General features: G+C 47.0%; 1 protein-coding gene across 1 annotated transcript in view; it reads right to left on the reverse strand.

The window, feature by feature from the left end:
• The window catches only part of BICDL1 (BICD family like cargo adaptor 1), a 53,645-nt gene that overhangs the window by 23,621 nt on the left and 14,763 nt on the right, over positions 1-15,261 (reverse strand). The window contains exons 3-4 of the mRNA XM_061602896.1: positions 11,204-11,320; positions 720-866 (exon numbers count right to left, since the gene is read on the reverse strand). Of these exons, the coding sequence (XP_061458880.1) occupies positions 720-866; positions 11,204-11,320 (264 nt within the window). The remainder of the gene's footprint in view (positions 1-719; positions 867-11,203; positions 11,321-15,261) is intronic.

The following is a 15,261-nucleotide window of genomic DNA, read 5'->3' on the forward strand; positions in this document are numbered from 1 at the left end:
ATTTTAAACTGCTGTAACCTGCCCTGGGACCTGCTGGTAAAGGGCAGGTATATAGTAGTAATAGTAATAGTCATAGTAGCAGACTTTAATTTAATTTTCACTAATATATTCATTTTTATGCACACTTTCCCCTAATACCAGCATTTTTGTAAGCACCGTTTGACTGGAGAATTGCATCACAAAATTCAGCTAAGAACAAATTTCAAAGGATGGCTGTCCCTCCTCCCCATTGCATCATCACAACAATCCTGTGAGGTAGGTTAGGCCAAGAGCCATCACAGGCCTACGTCTCATTCCGGAAAGTGTGAATTTGGATAGATTCGCCTTTAAATGCCATCTGAACCTCTGAACCTCCCTCATCCTGACTTCCAGATAAGCAGCTACAGGACTGCAGCTGCTTTCAAGGGTAATATACGCTGCAAATGGCGAACCTGCGGATGCCGTTGGACTCCAGTTCCCATCAGCTGTGGTCAGCATGCCCAATGGTCAGCGATGATGGGAGCTGTAGTCCAGGAACATCTGGAGGGCCACAGCTTCCCCCATAGCAGGACACTCCAGCCCCATGCCTCTATCTCCTTCCATTTCTAAAACGGTGATTTGGCACTGCCTTGCTTAAAAAAAGCACACACACACACACACACTTTTACATCAATCTCCTCCCCCACTTCCTTTCAAGTGGTCCCCCCTTCTCTGAGCTCCCCCCCCCATTGATCCCTTACCTGCATGTTTTTCTCCTGGCTCTGCCGTTCCAAAATCAACACTCGGTCCTGAAGTTCCTCCACCGTCCCCTGAAGGAGGCTGTTTTCCTCCATCATGGCACTCAGGCGGCGCTCCAACTCCTGCTTCCTATCCGTAAGCATCTTAATCTGAAATGGGGAGGGAGGGAGAGAGAGAGAGAGAGGAGGAAAAGGAACCCCAAAATGAGTCTGAAGAGTTTCCAATTTCCCAGTCTGAGAACGGCAAGAGAGCTCCAGGTACAAACAGAGAGAGAGAGGAGTGCGAGATCTGCGTGCACCTGTAGTCAAAAGAAGAGTCCTCTTTGCCCCTTTTTCAGAAACTTGTCTGGAGAGGAGAGGAGGGAGTGGGAGGAATTTAAACTCTTAGAGAGCTGGAATGTGGGTTGCCAGGCAAAAGGAGAGGGAGGGAAGGAGGGAAACCAGGCCACTCTGTTCTCTGGAATTCCCAGGAGAGATAAAACGCCCTGAAAGTCCGCCTTGCCTGGTCCTGGTCTGCTCACGGAGCACCTTGCTGACACCGCCAAAGCACAAAAACTTTTTGTTCATGCAACTTCTTTCCATACTGGACTTTTTTCTTCTTTTTTTAAAAAAGGGGGGATTTCCATGGACTGGATTCCGGGTGCCTAAATGGCCCAGCGGATTGCAGAAATGCAAGGTGGGGGGAAAAAGAGGCCTTGTTGCTGGATCGGGCCAAGGGCTATTTATTTATTATTTTAGTTAAGTTTTATGTTTTTGTCCCAAGGAGCTCAAGGTTGAGTACAAGCATGGTTCTACCCGCTCCCCATTTTATCCTCACAACAGCCCTGTGAGGTAGGTTAGGCTCAGAGACTGTGATTGACCCAAGATCACCCAGTGAGATTCCTGGCCGAGCAGGGATTTGAACCCTGGTTACCCAGGTCCCAGTCTAGCACTCTAACCACTACACCATGCTGGCTCTCAATTATATTTAGAGCCCACCTTTCCTCTAAGGAACTCAAGGTGGCTTATGTGGTTCCCTCCACTGAATAACAATAACAACAATAATGTTTATTAATATATCATCACAACAACCCTGTGAGGTAGGTTAGACAGAGAGACCTCACTGGCCTACAGCATCCCCGACAAATGACCATCTATTCCCTGCTTACGTGCCTCCAGTTCAGCCCAACACCTCCATAGGCAGTCTGTTTCATTCTCAAGCAACTCTTCCCATTCAGAAATGTCCCCTAATGTTCAACCAAAATCCACTTCCCTGCCATTTCCACCTATTAGTTCAAGCCCCGCCCTCTGGTAGCAACCAAGTGTATGTGTGTGTGGGGGGGCAGTCTGTTCCATCTCCTGCACAAAAGCCCTTCAAATATCTGAAGACAGATACATAGGAAGCTGCCTTATACCGAGGTTCATCTATCGATTATTGTCTACCCTGACTGGCAGGGGCTCTCCAGAGTTCCAGGCAAGGGTCCTGGAGGTGCTGCTGGAGATTGAACTTGGGACCTTCTGCATGCAAGGGAGATGCTCTAACTACTGAGCTGTGGCCCTTCCCAGGCACTCCCTTAATCTTCTCCAAGCTAAAACATACTCAACGATTCCAACCATTCCTCATAGGAGTCCATTTCTGGACCCTTCACCACCCTGGTCACCCTCATCTGGACATACTCCAGCGGGTCCTTCTGAAAATGTGCCCAATTACATCAGACATCAGAGGCAGCCTCTGAATCCCAGTTGCTGGAAAACACAGGAGGGGAGAGTTGTGGTTGTGCTCAGGTCCTGCTTGCAGCCTTCCCATTGAGAGGCCCCTGGCTGGCCACCATGAGAACAGGATGCTGGACTAGATGAGCCACTGGCCTGTTCCAGCAGCCAGGCTCTTCTGATGTTCCTACGTAGATATGCTCCAACAGGCGCATGGTGTGAAGTATTTCCTTTTGTCAAAACAACAAAGATTCCTGTGACATCTTAAAAGACTACCATAATCTGTTAGGGGCGTAAGCTTTTGTAAACTAGAGTCAATTTCATCAATGGCTATTAGCCATGACGGCTATGTTCTACCTCCACTGTAGGAGGCAGTATGCTTCTGACTCCCAGATGCTGGAAACCGCAGGAGGGGAGAGCTTTGCGCCTGCTTGTGGGCTTCCCCATTGGGGCATCTGGTTGCCACTGTGAGGACAGAATGCTGGATTAGCCGAGCCACATGCCTGATCCAGCAGGCTCTTCTGATGCTTGGTGTTATCCTGTGTTACACATGTGGTAGGAAGATTATTAGCAGTAAGATCAGAAGGAAAGGAAGTGCAGAAAGTACCACGGGTGATAATTAATTATTAACAGTAGCCATTCACAAAAAAAGAATAAAATCAAGCCAATTAACACATGCAGCGTGATAAAACCTTTGTTCAACTTAATCCACAATGCTAACACTGAACCTCTTAGAAGTATTGTAATTCGACAGTTTCATGTTTGAGTCTCTCTTGGAAGTTCTTTCGTTCAAGGATGGCGGTCTTAAGGTCAGTTGGAAAGTGTCCTTGGAAAGCGGAAATGTTCCCACCCTGGGAACTGCCATTTCTGGCGTCAGGTTTGTGTCTGTCTGTTCTCTCGCATGATAGAGGCTGGCCTTTTTATCCTATACAGAAGGACGTTGTTGGCAGATGACGGCAGATGCCACTTTGGAAGATGGGCAGGCGAATGAACCCCTGATATTGTAGATGACACAATTGGGTCCTGTCATTGCGTTGGCAGAGTAGACATGAGGTGCGTCTGTACGGATTTGGTCTTGCACATCCGGAGGAAGCTTCTTCGCGAGGCCATGTGGATCCGCCTGGTACTCCTCAGTGGAGTCGTAGAATAGGGGCGCTTAAAATGTGGCATCAGAGAGCTGCTTCTCGGCCTCCATTTTGTTAATGAGGATGACATCACTGGACAGATGTTGGCCACTGTGAGAACAGGATGCTGGACTAGTTGAGCCATTGGCCTGATCCAGGGCACTCTTCGCATATTCTTAAGCCAGCTCTTCCTTGCTCAACCATTTTAGTTAGAGTTAGGGATGAGATCTGTTGGCCAGTGCCGGTTTGAAAGTATTCCATCGACCTAACAGGCTATTATCAATTCGAGTTTGTTCTTTGCCTGCTAGCTGCTGCTTGTACTGATCTGGTTTTTTCCCCTCACAAAATATATTTTGAAAGGAAATGTCAGTAAAATTTTCGTTCTTATATATATTAGAGACACATTTTTTTTATTAAAAAAACATTTTCAAAAATAGCCACAGAAAATAGCTACCTAAAGATCCGATCTGCATCAATACAGAATAAGCAAATTAATGGAATATTGGGTACCAAATCCGAAATGGGCAGAATTCTAGCACATCCCTAGTTTGAATGTCAGAATTGTTTCCAAAGATGGCATCACACTTGGAAACTGTAGCTGAGAATTTTTTATCATTATTATTATTTTTAGCAATGTTGCTGTTTGCCAATTGCCTCAGCTGGGGCATGCGAAGCTTGTCAGTCTTGAACCTCCTGTCAATCAAACGTGTTGGGGGAGCTCCACATTTTGCACCAGCCTCCCCTAATCTGCTGCTCTCCAGATGGTTTGGACTACAGTTCCCAGCAGGCCCCAGCCTCATACGACTGTGCTGGGTGGGGGCTGACGAGAGTCCTCATCCAAAAAAAATCTAGAGAGCGCCAACTTGGGGAAGGCTGTCTGACATATACTTGTTTTGATTGCTGAAGTCCTCCTCATTCTACAGAAACTAATTTGCTTTATCAGCAAAATACAATTACTCCCTGTTTGCATTCCCTCCCCTTTCCTCCCTCTGGGTATGACATGACTCATACTATTTTGCCCTGAGTAAGGACAAAGGAAAGGAAAATGACCATACAAAGAAGTACCCCTCTGCTGACTTTGATAAAATCACCTCCTGCGACAGAATCAACAGATAGGGTAGTGGATGTAGTTTGCTGCCCAGCACTGAGAAGCCACTTTCTCTGTTGGGCCCAATGGAATCATCGCTAGTACACAGGAATAGTCAATTAAAACACACACACACAAACACACACACCATACATTTATTCCACTTTAAACAGTCAAAGAATCCTGGGAAGTGTCATTTGTGAAGGGTGCTGAGTATTATTAGGAGATTCTTATTCCCCTGACAGAGCTCCAGTGGCCAGAGTGGTTTAACGGTCAACCCCTCTTCCCAAAGGATTCTGGGTCTCCAAACAACTCTCAGCACCCTTCGCAAACTACAGTTCCCAGCATACTTTGGAAAAGCCATAACTGTTCAAAGTGGAATAATAGTGGAATAAATGTACAGTGTGAATGCGGCCCTACTGGGGTGTTAAGGTCAGCAGAGGGTCCTTCTTGGTAATTCCGCCACCCTCAGAAGTTCAGGGATAGTGGCCCAACTTTCTCTGTGGCAGCTCCTAAGTTGTGGAATTCCCTCCCCACAGAGGTGTACCAGGCACCTTCATTGTACAGCTTTAGGCGAATGCTAAAGACACATCTCTCTGCCCTGGCCTTCGGCACTTGAGATGGACATTTTCAGGACCCACCCTGTTCCCATGAAAGTATTGTAGTGTGTTTTAACGGTTTTTAATATGGTATTTTTAATTTCTGTAACCCGCCCTGGGACCTAATGGTGAAGGGCAGGCAATAAATGTTGTAATAATAATAATAACAATAGCGAACAATAACATTTGAACTACTCTTTAGATGATGACTTCTATTCCATGCAAAAATTGCTCTCTGGCTTATGTCGCTTCTTGCTGTAACATTTTTGCTCATTATGATGGGTGTCAATAATAGTTCTGGAGTATGGTCTGAAGGCACTTAAGGCCACCGTGTTCGCTAAGCGGGTCTGGATCTGGTCAGTGCCTGGATGGGTGACCACTTAAAAAACACCTGTACGATGCTTTGGGTTCCATGATGGAAGAAAGGCACCATGTAAATAATATATATATTATGTAGAGCCAGTGTGGTGTAGCGGTTAGAGTGTCACACTAGGACCTGAGACCAGGGTTCAAATTTCCACGGCCTTGAAGTTGACTGGGTGATCTTGCGCCAGTCACAGCCTCTCAGCCTAACCTACCTCACAGGATTGTTGTGAGGATAAAATTGTGAGGGGGAGAACCATGTTTGCCCACCGCCTTGAGCTCCTTGGAGGAAAGGCGGGATATAAATGGAATAATTAAATAAATAAAACAAAAAAAATATATATTCGAGAGAAAAAACCACAATAGTGTTTAGATAACAGGTAGGATTCTGGAAATCAAGACTAAGGTTGATGCAGGCCCCGTTGTGATTGGTGCCCTTTGGGGCTGGTGGGGCGGAAGGTAGAGAGGCCAACAGTAGGGGGAGCCAGAGCCAACGACAGGGGGAGCCAACTCGTTCTAGTTTTGCCTCCATCCTCCTCCCTGCTGAGTTCTACAAAGGCAAAAGTTAGGAGGAGGAGGCAGCAAACAGCCAGGGCCACCCCCTGGGCTGACTGTAAGTAAGGAGGCAAGCAGGTGGGGTATGGCTGACAGCAGACAGACTGATCAGGCAGCGCCCCATTTTCCCGCAACAGCTCTAACCCTTTCTGTGCCACTCCTGCTGCAATCCTATCCTGCCCGTGCAACCTCTAGCAGAGGGCAGGTAAACAACTTTCCCCACCCCAGTAAAGATGTTGTAAGCGGACAGCAGACCCTTCTAAGGGAAAAAACGCAACAGGGCATTTCCCAGCACACAGAGGGCGGGTGGGTGGGTGGGAGGACAGAGCAAGAGCAGCTTTCAACATCCCCAGGTTACCCAATGCGGCTGAGAGGATTTGCTGCCTCTCTGCTTCGCATTATCGCACCCCTTCTCCCTGCAATTCTTGAGAACACAAATATCAGTTCACCGGTGGCATTCCAGACCCATCCCGTTATCCCGTTTGCTATTTCCCAGATAAGATTTAAACAAAAGAGAGAAACGTTTCCAGAAATACAAGAGTCAGAGAAAAGCAAGGCACAACCAAAAGTGCAGAGGGAGCACTTTTTGGTTTTTTGTGGTCCCCAAACTTTTCTTTGATTCCACAAAGGAAGCCACAGACCTAACTTACAAGTTCTGAACAGGGTGGTTTATAACAGATGCTCTTGGAGGTCGCTGATCCATAAGGTGGCCAGAAACCGAAATCGACTTGAAGGCACATAACAACAACAAACGTTTCTTCCCACAAACCACTTTAAACATCGTTGACGGATTTGGCGGACCACTTCATGATTTCGCTGCCTGTTGCAGCAAGAGCAATGCACTGTGCTAGGAAATACATGTGTTTTTAATTGTATTTTGATCGCTTCTTTTCTTTCTTAATTGTATCTTGTTGTATTACAATTTAAATTCCACAGAATTCAAACTGCAACACAATAAAATACAATATAAGAAGCAATGAAAATGCAATTAACAATTAATACGAATATTCAAGGTGGACATGCTGTGGGATCACCTCAATGAAGCTTGCGGACCACTGGTGGTCCATGGACCACAGTTTGGGAGCCATTTTGAGCCTTTCAGAGCTTCTTCAGCAGAAAGACTCAGTTCAAACAGAGAAAATTCAGACATGAACGTGTATACCCAGTCTTAAAGATACCGCATGAGTCAAGATCCAGTATGATGAAAGCACTGTTCTTCAACTTTGGGTCCCCACATGCTGCTGGACCACAACTCCCATCATCCTTGACTGCTGTCTGAAGATGGTGGGAGTTGTAGTCCAACACAACATCTGAGGCCCCAAGGCTGAAGAACACTGGATTGAAGCACACCAATGAACAATTGCATCAACTCCCATGCAATCCTCGCAGACCAGCAGAGACAAGAAGCGCATGGAAGAAGCGAGTGACCCAGAGAGTTAAACACATGAAGAGTGCAACAAGTATGGCATGCAAGATGTGGATGGACATTCATTCGAGACCCCATGAACACTGCTGTACTTACTTCCAGGATTTGCTGGTCCACAGCCAAGTAAGAAGGGAACAGGGGAAGGGGGGAAAAGGGGACAAGTCAGGATTGTCAAGGAGAAATCAAGAAGTCAACAAACTCAGGGGGGGAAGCTCTTCTACATTAGTATCCCTCCCACTTCTCCAGTCATTATTATATGAGGGGGGGGGGAACCTGTGGCCCTCCAGATGTTGTTGGGACTCCGACTGCCAGCATCCTTGCTCAGCATGGCTAACAGCTGGGGTTGATGGGAGCTGTGGTCCAGCAACATCTGGAGGGGTTATGGAGTCCTCTCCCTTGCTTTTGGATATTGAGGCTTCCCAACTGGGGCTTGCAAAGACCTTTGCAGAGACGGCAGAGTTGTGGCTGTGCAGGGCTGACCATAAACGTATGATGTTGCCTTCCCATTGGTCCCTCTAACTTGGTACTGATAAGCAGCAGTTTCTCAATGTCTCAGGTAGGGGTCTTGTCCAGCCCTGGTGTCAGAGATCCTTTTGAGCAGCCTTTCCCAACCTGGCACCCTCTGGGTGTTTTTGGACTACAACTCCCATCAGCTCCAGCCAGCATGGCCAATAATCAGTGATGATGGCAGTTGTAGCCCAGCTGTCTACAGAGGGTACCATCCTGGGGAAGGGTGTGCTAAACCCATCGTTCAGTGTTACAAGCCCTAGCAAATCTTGGGATCATGTGCTCCTCCTTTTCCCCTGGTGTAGCCCTAAGGAGGATTTTTGAAGCGATCACTTCCATTTTTGGTTAACCACATCTTCTTGTGTAATCTGAACCTGACAAACTGTGGTTAGCTTGGAGGGAAAAAGTCAATTTCAAACCACAGCTTGAGAATCTGGCTTGTTTCAACAGCCCATCATTAGGCTTAATTACAGTTTAGCATTTGGATGCAGCACTAAACTGTGGTTAATCTAAAATGGAAACAGAAGCCGCTGATCTCCATGTGGCCACAGTATCAGAGAAGAGGGGAGGGGAACGTGTATGCCTGAGGCTTGCTGTGAGTCATCCTTGGAATGTCAAACCACGGTTTAGCATTACATGGGAACCCTGTGAGGAGTCACCATGACACAAAGCAGAAGTTGCAGACACAGCATCTTAGCACTGAAACCAGCAATGGCTGGCCCAGTTTCTCATGTTTTGCTGAAATGTACTTCCCCACAATTTCCACCCCTTGGGTCAAGACCTGCCTGCTCCATCTTCTGTGCGACATTCCTTCAGATAGACCTGAAGACCTCTTTCATGTTCCTCCTCCATCTTCTCTTCTCTAAGCTAAACATACCTAACTCTTAAAACCACTCCTCGGATGACTTGGGATTGTATTCAACTAAGTCCTAAGAGTAGACCCACTGAAATCAATGAACCTAAGTTAGTCGTGCTGGAGGCATTCAAGAGGCACCTGGACAGCCACCTGTTGGGTATGCTTTCACTTGGATTCCTGCATTGAGCAGGGGGTTGGACTCAATTATTTATTTATTTATTATTTATTTATTACATTTATACCCCGCCTTTCCTTTCACGACAGAAACCCAAGGCGGCTTACATATGGTTCCCAGGCAGTCTCCCATCCAGACATTGACCACACCTGACCCTGCTTAGCTTCAGCAGGGAGCTGGCCTTATGTGCCTTCAGACCACAGCCTGGGAATGTTTTATGAGCCAAATATTTGAAAAACAAGAAGTAAAAATAAACCCAACATAGGCATAATTCAGAATCAGATGCACATATATTCAGAGACTATAGTATTCACAGTCTTGGACACCACCAACATTATCTTAAAATACCCCATTCCAAAAAAAGAGGAAAAGTTTGGGTTGACTCTAGAACAGCTTTTCTTAATGTCGTGCCCTCCAGATGTTTTGGAATACAACTCCCACCACCCTCAGCCAGCATGGCCAATGGTCAGGGATGATGGGACTTCTAATCCACATTTGGAGAGCACCAGCATGAGGGAAGGCCCTAGAAAATACAGAACAACCAGACGCTAATAAAGGATTGCTAAGGGCTACAAAAAGGCCTTATAGGCTCCTTCCAACTCTACAATTCTATGTTTCCATGCATTCACTTCAATGGGTCTAACTCTGAGTTGGACAAGCATTGGATACCATCCTAGGTTTCTAGACCTGCTCACTATCCTGGCTGCCCTCCACTGGACATGCTCCAGGAGGTCACGCGGGGCCAGTCCAAGACCTTTTGTTGTCCCAAGAAAGGGTGGGGGATAAACCTCTATGCTAGAAAGAAGAGAAACTCAAAACCAGCACTCCCAGAGTAAGGGCAACGAATATTTCTCTGTATCAGTTCTTCTTGGTGCCAAATTAGCATTGGGAGTAAAACAGCAATGCTTGTAACAATTAACCTGAAGCAGCCGGGGGATGGCAGACAGAAAGGCAACCTATTCTTTCCCCGCTGATTCCTTTAGTAACTCCTTGTTGATACGCAGATTGTTTTTCTCAGGCTTTACTTCCTTCCTCTTTCTTTTTAAGTGTTAGTAGTGCAGGCGTTAACCTCACGACTCCATAAGGGCCACATGCATGTACGCAGAAAGGGCTTTATTTCCCAGGAGTAATACGCCTTACGTTTCTTTCTTCTTTCAACCACCACTCTTGCCAGACTATTCATTTCTGCATTCTGCTGGCATACGTATTATTAATTTATTTATTAAATTTCTGTCCCACCCTTCCTCCCAGTAGGAGCCCAGAGTGGCATATAACCTGAACCAATGAGGGGACAACAGGCAAAAAGGTTGCCTTGCATGCAGAAGGTCCCAGATTCAACCCCTGGCATCTCCAGGTAGGGCTGAGAATGCCCCTTGCCTGAAACCCTGGAAGGCTGCTGCCAGTCAGTGTGAACAGTGCTGAGCTAGAAGGACCATTGATCTGAACTGGTATAAGGCAGCTTCCTAAATTCCCATTTAAAGCAGCCTTTTATTCAGAACAATGAGGACTGGAATCTTACTTATTTTTAGGGGAAGCTCAGTGACAAAGCATCTGCTTTGCACGCAGAAGGTCCCATGTTCAAGCCCTGATGGTACCTCCAGGTAGAGCTGGGAAGAGACTCCATGCTTGAAACCCTGGAGAGCCCCTGCCAGTCAGTGCGGACAGTACTGAGCAAGATCAGCCAATGATCTGAGTATAAGGCAGCTTCCTAGGTTCCCCTCCTTCCCCACTGGACCACCCCATCTCTCCCCCCACTTCCCACCCAATGCAGGAAAGGAAGCAATTCCCTCCGGGGGGCAAAAGCAAGGGGGGTCTGCAGCAGTGGGGGCTTTTGCCCATCGGGAATGGTGGGGCAGAAGGCAAGGAGACCAACATTAGGTGAAGCCAGAGCCAATCACAGGCAGAGCCACCCTCTGATTGGTTGTACGTAAGAAGGCATGCAGGTGGGGGCTGGCTGAGGTTGGTGGGACGGCATCCCACTTGCCCTAATATGCCAGCCTTCACTGGTCTGCAGGGTCCAGTGCCTTGGGTACGTCTGCCCTACATCCCTCAGGGCAACCATTCCTCTCCCGCCAACACGGACCGTTCCAACCATGGCAGACTCACCTCTGCTTGAAGGCTCTCGAGCCGTACTATGTGCTGGCTGGTCGATGATTTCTTCTCCCTGAAGTCCTCTTGGAGGACATGAACCTGCATGGAGAGCTGTTTTTCCACCTCCGACGCCTGCAAAACAGGGAAGCCCCACTAAGGTCAGGCACAAGAAGTGTTAATGGAGAACCGACCTTGCTTCGGTGACTCTACCGGGTGCTGGATCAGCCCCGGCAGTGGAGTGGCTCCACCAGCATATCTGGGAAGCTCCACGCAAGATGGTCCACATTTGCAGCAGTCTCCCTGCCAATTTTAAACAGTCATGGCTTCTCCCAAAGAATCCTGTGGTTTGGAACTGTAGTTTGTTAAAGGTGCTGAGAATTGGTTTTTCTCACTGGGCTCTGGGATCCAGAGTTGCCTGAGAGGAGGGGCTGGTCATTACACCACTTTAAGAACTTTGGGCTCATTTACAACTTTGGGCTCATTCAGCTAAACTTCGTAGTATCAGAGCTTGGAAAAGTTACTTTTTTTGAACTACAACTCCCATCAGCTCAATCCAGTCGCCATGCTGGCTTGGGCTGATGGGAGTTGTAGTTCAAAAAAGTAACTTTTCCAAGCTCTAGTAAAGATGCAGCTTCAGGGTAGTATGGCTGTTAAAGTGGTATGAAAAATGGACTGCCTTCAAGCCAATGCTGACTTATGGCGACCCTATGAATAGGGTTTTCACGGTAAGCGGTATTCAGAGGGGGTTTACCATTGGCTTCCTCTGAGGCTGAGAGGCAGTGAGTGGCCCAAGGTCACCCAGTGAGCTTCATGGCTGTGTGGGGATTTGAACCCAGATCGTAGTCCAACACCTTAACCACTACACCACACTGGCTCTCTTAAAGTGGTATACAGGTGCTTTAAATGGATGGTGCGGGTGTGACCTTTCCTTTCTCAAACTGGTGTGCATACAGCGCTCCCCCTGCTGGCACCAAAAAGGCCCTGCAGATGGACAGAGGACCTGGACAGACAGGATCGGCGCTGATCGACTGAGCCACTCAGGGCAAAGGGGACCTGGAAAAGAGTGTCCCATTGACCCCAGGAAAGTGGCTTATGCAGATGTGACCTCAGCGGCTTTGCTTGCGGTAATGCAGACAGGTGGAGGAGAGAGTGTGTCATGAGGATGAGGTGAGTGGCCATCTGTTTGTTTCTTTGGTGGAGAGTGGCACTGTCAAAACTACATGCCAGTGCAGGTCTGTGCACGCTCAGAGTAAGTAATAAGATTACAGTCCTGATACAGGGCTGCTTCTAAGCCACTTACCATCTGTCCTCCGACCCCTTAAAGAAGATTCTCTGTCCCCACTTCCATCAAGCTTGGATAAAGATGTCAGATCTATGCTCCCAGACTAGGTTTACGAGAAGGGCCATAGCTCTATGGCAGAGCATCTGCCTTGCATGCAGAAGGTCCCAGGTTCAACCCCTGGTGTCTCCAGGTAGGGCTGGAAAAGGCTCCTGCCTGAAGCCCTGGAGAGCTGCTGCCAGTCAGAGTAGACAGTACTGAGCTGGATGGCCCAATGGTCTGACTCAGTACAAGGCAGCCGCCTACGTTCAAAGTCCTTGTATGAACTGACAAGGCTTGGGTCCTAGATACCTTAAGGACGGCCCAATCCTTTGCATCCCTGCCCAGTCCCAGAGGTCTTTAGGGGAGTCCCCATTAGTGGTTCCTCCTCTGCCCCAATGGCTCAGATGCACAGCTTGATCGGGAGCTGTGCGTTTGTTATTGTGGGCCCAATTTTGTGGACCTCCCTTCCAGCTGAGGCCATCCCTGGTCTACGGTGGCTGCACTCCCATCGCCAAAAACAAGGGAGGAAATGCATGATGAACAAAGCAAGCACAGGTTTGCATAACATTTGCATAAGCTCAAGGATGTGTGCAGCTGGAAATGCGGACATGATTGCCACAACCTAAACAGAAACACAACACATCCCACCAGAACGGGGAAGACTGCAAGCCAATGGCTCTGTGTGCCTGCTCTGTCCGTTGCCTGGGTGCCAATGCTCTCCGTTCTTAGACTTTTTTTAATTTTTCAGTTGGGATTGGACAGGCCGGCCCTTCAAACAGAGGACCGACCTCTGTAGAGCAGGACACATGGACCCTAGACTGCCTCGCTTCCTCTTGTGCTGCTCTCCAAAGATCCTCCTTTGTTTAGACAGGTATTTACTAAGCACGCCAACCTCTTCATTTTAATTCTCTTGGCATGCGAAAGCTTGGGTTCAAGCCATTGATTGCTCATCTTCCTTTTAAATCTCTCACAGCTTATTATTGATTTGCCTTTTGCTGTATTTTAATGGTGCGGCGAGCTGCCTCAGAACGTTTTACCAGGAAAATTGGATAATAAATAAATGAAGGCAATTTCCCCCACAAGTCAGTAAAAAGTACATTTGAGCCTCTCGGACAGCATTTTAATTTGCATCTTGCTGTGGGATTGTTGGGAACGTAGAAGAAAGCAATGCAACAGTACATTCAAGCAGGCTTCGAAGTTGCATTGCAAATTTGCAATATACCCAAATAATAGCCTCTCTCAAATGAAACTGGCCCATGCCACTGCCAGAACCATTGGGACCCTCATACTACAGTCCCAAAGTAGCCTCCCCTACACAATGGGTGGCAACTGGTGCCATTGAGTAGGCATGTGCTAGAATTCTGCCCAATATGGATTTGGTACTGACTTTTTCATTAACCTGCTTTTTCGCTATTGTTGCAGATCAGATTTTTTTAATGTAGCGATTTTCCGTGGCTATTATTGGAAATGGGTTTTTAAAAAACAAACAAACAACTGCATCTAAAATATTGATATTAATATCGATATTTTTCTTCAATTTATCAACATTTCCCTTCAAAATATCAACATTTCCTTTGAAAATATCAATATTATTTCTGGAGGAGGGGGAAACAGATTGGTAAAACCAAGGGCTCATGGGCAAAGAACAAACTCAAATCGATACCAGCAAGTTAGGACGACAGATTGCAATTGAACCAGCACCGGCCAATGGAACCCATCCCTACCATTGGGACTGGTGGGGCAGAAGGCAGGGAGCCCAACAGCAGGCGGAGCCAGAGCCAATGACAGCCAGAGCCAGAGCCAATGACAGGGACAGCCAACTAATTCTGCATTTTGTCCCCATCCTCCCTGCTCAGTTCTACAAAGGGCAATGTTCAGACTAAGGAGGAAGAAGAAGCTGCCAGCCAGGGCCACCCCCTGGACTGGTTGTACGTAAGAAAGCAGGCAGGTGGGGTCTGGCTGGGAGCAGACTGAGGTTGGTGGAGCAGTGCCCCCATTCACTCTAGTGGAACAGCCTGCACAGCTACCCACTCATGGCATCTGGGCCACAAGTTGGCCAGCCATCGTATCACTTGCGAAAGAAAAACACACAGCCATTGAACAAATTCCACCCAGGAAGTGGAGTGGGGCGGGGCATGTAGCCTCACCACTCTGCATTAACCCCCTACTGCATATTACAGCTATTTTTAAACAGGATTACTTGTAATGTAATTACTTGTAATGTAAACGTGTGAAAACTGTCTTGTTCCAGAGAGCCTTTGGGAGGGACTGACGGGTGAGCCTGACATGGTTTTTACACCCTTTATTTTTATCTTTTGAGTCCTTTTAGTATCACTCCCCCATATATCTATGGATATATACACATGTCTGTCTGTCTGTATATATATGCATATTGTATTTTATGTATTTTAATTGTACTCTATGTATTTTAATTTACTGTAAAGTTTTGTGTTTTTATTATTTATAACTTTATTATGTATGTGTGCAATTTTATTGTAAGCCGCCTTGAGTGCCCTATTGTAGTGTAGAATGGAGGGACAGAAATATTTTAAATAAATAAATAAAAAATGTAAGCTACTCCTTCAGTCGCCTTGGTATATGTTTTATATTGTATTTTATATTGTTGTACGTCGCCCAGAGTGTCTGTTAATTCAGACAGATGGGCGACTAACAAATAAAATTTTATTACTATTATTATTTTGTGATTGCCGAGTGTACGGAAGAGTAGGGAGTGTATACTCAAGCCAAAAGC

The sequence above is a fragment of the Rhineura floridana genome, chromosome 19, assembly GCF_030035675.1.
Source record: "Rhineura floridana isolate rRhiFlo1 chromosome 19, rRhiFlo1.hap2, whole genome shotgun sequence".
Lineage (NCBI taxonomy): Eukaryota > Metazoa > Chordata > Lepidosauria > Squamata > Rhineuridae > Rhineura > Rhineura floridana.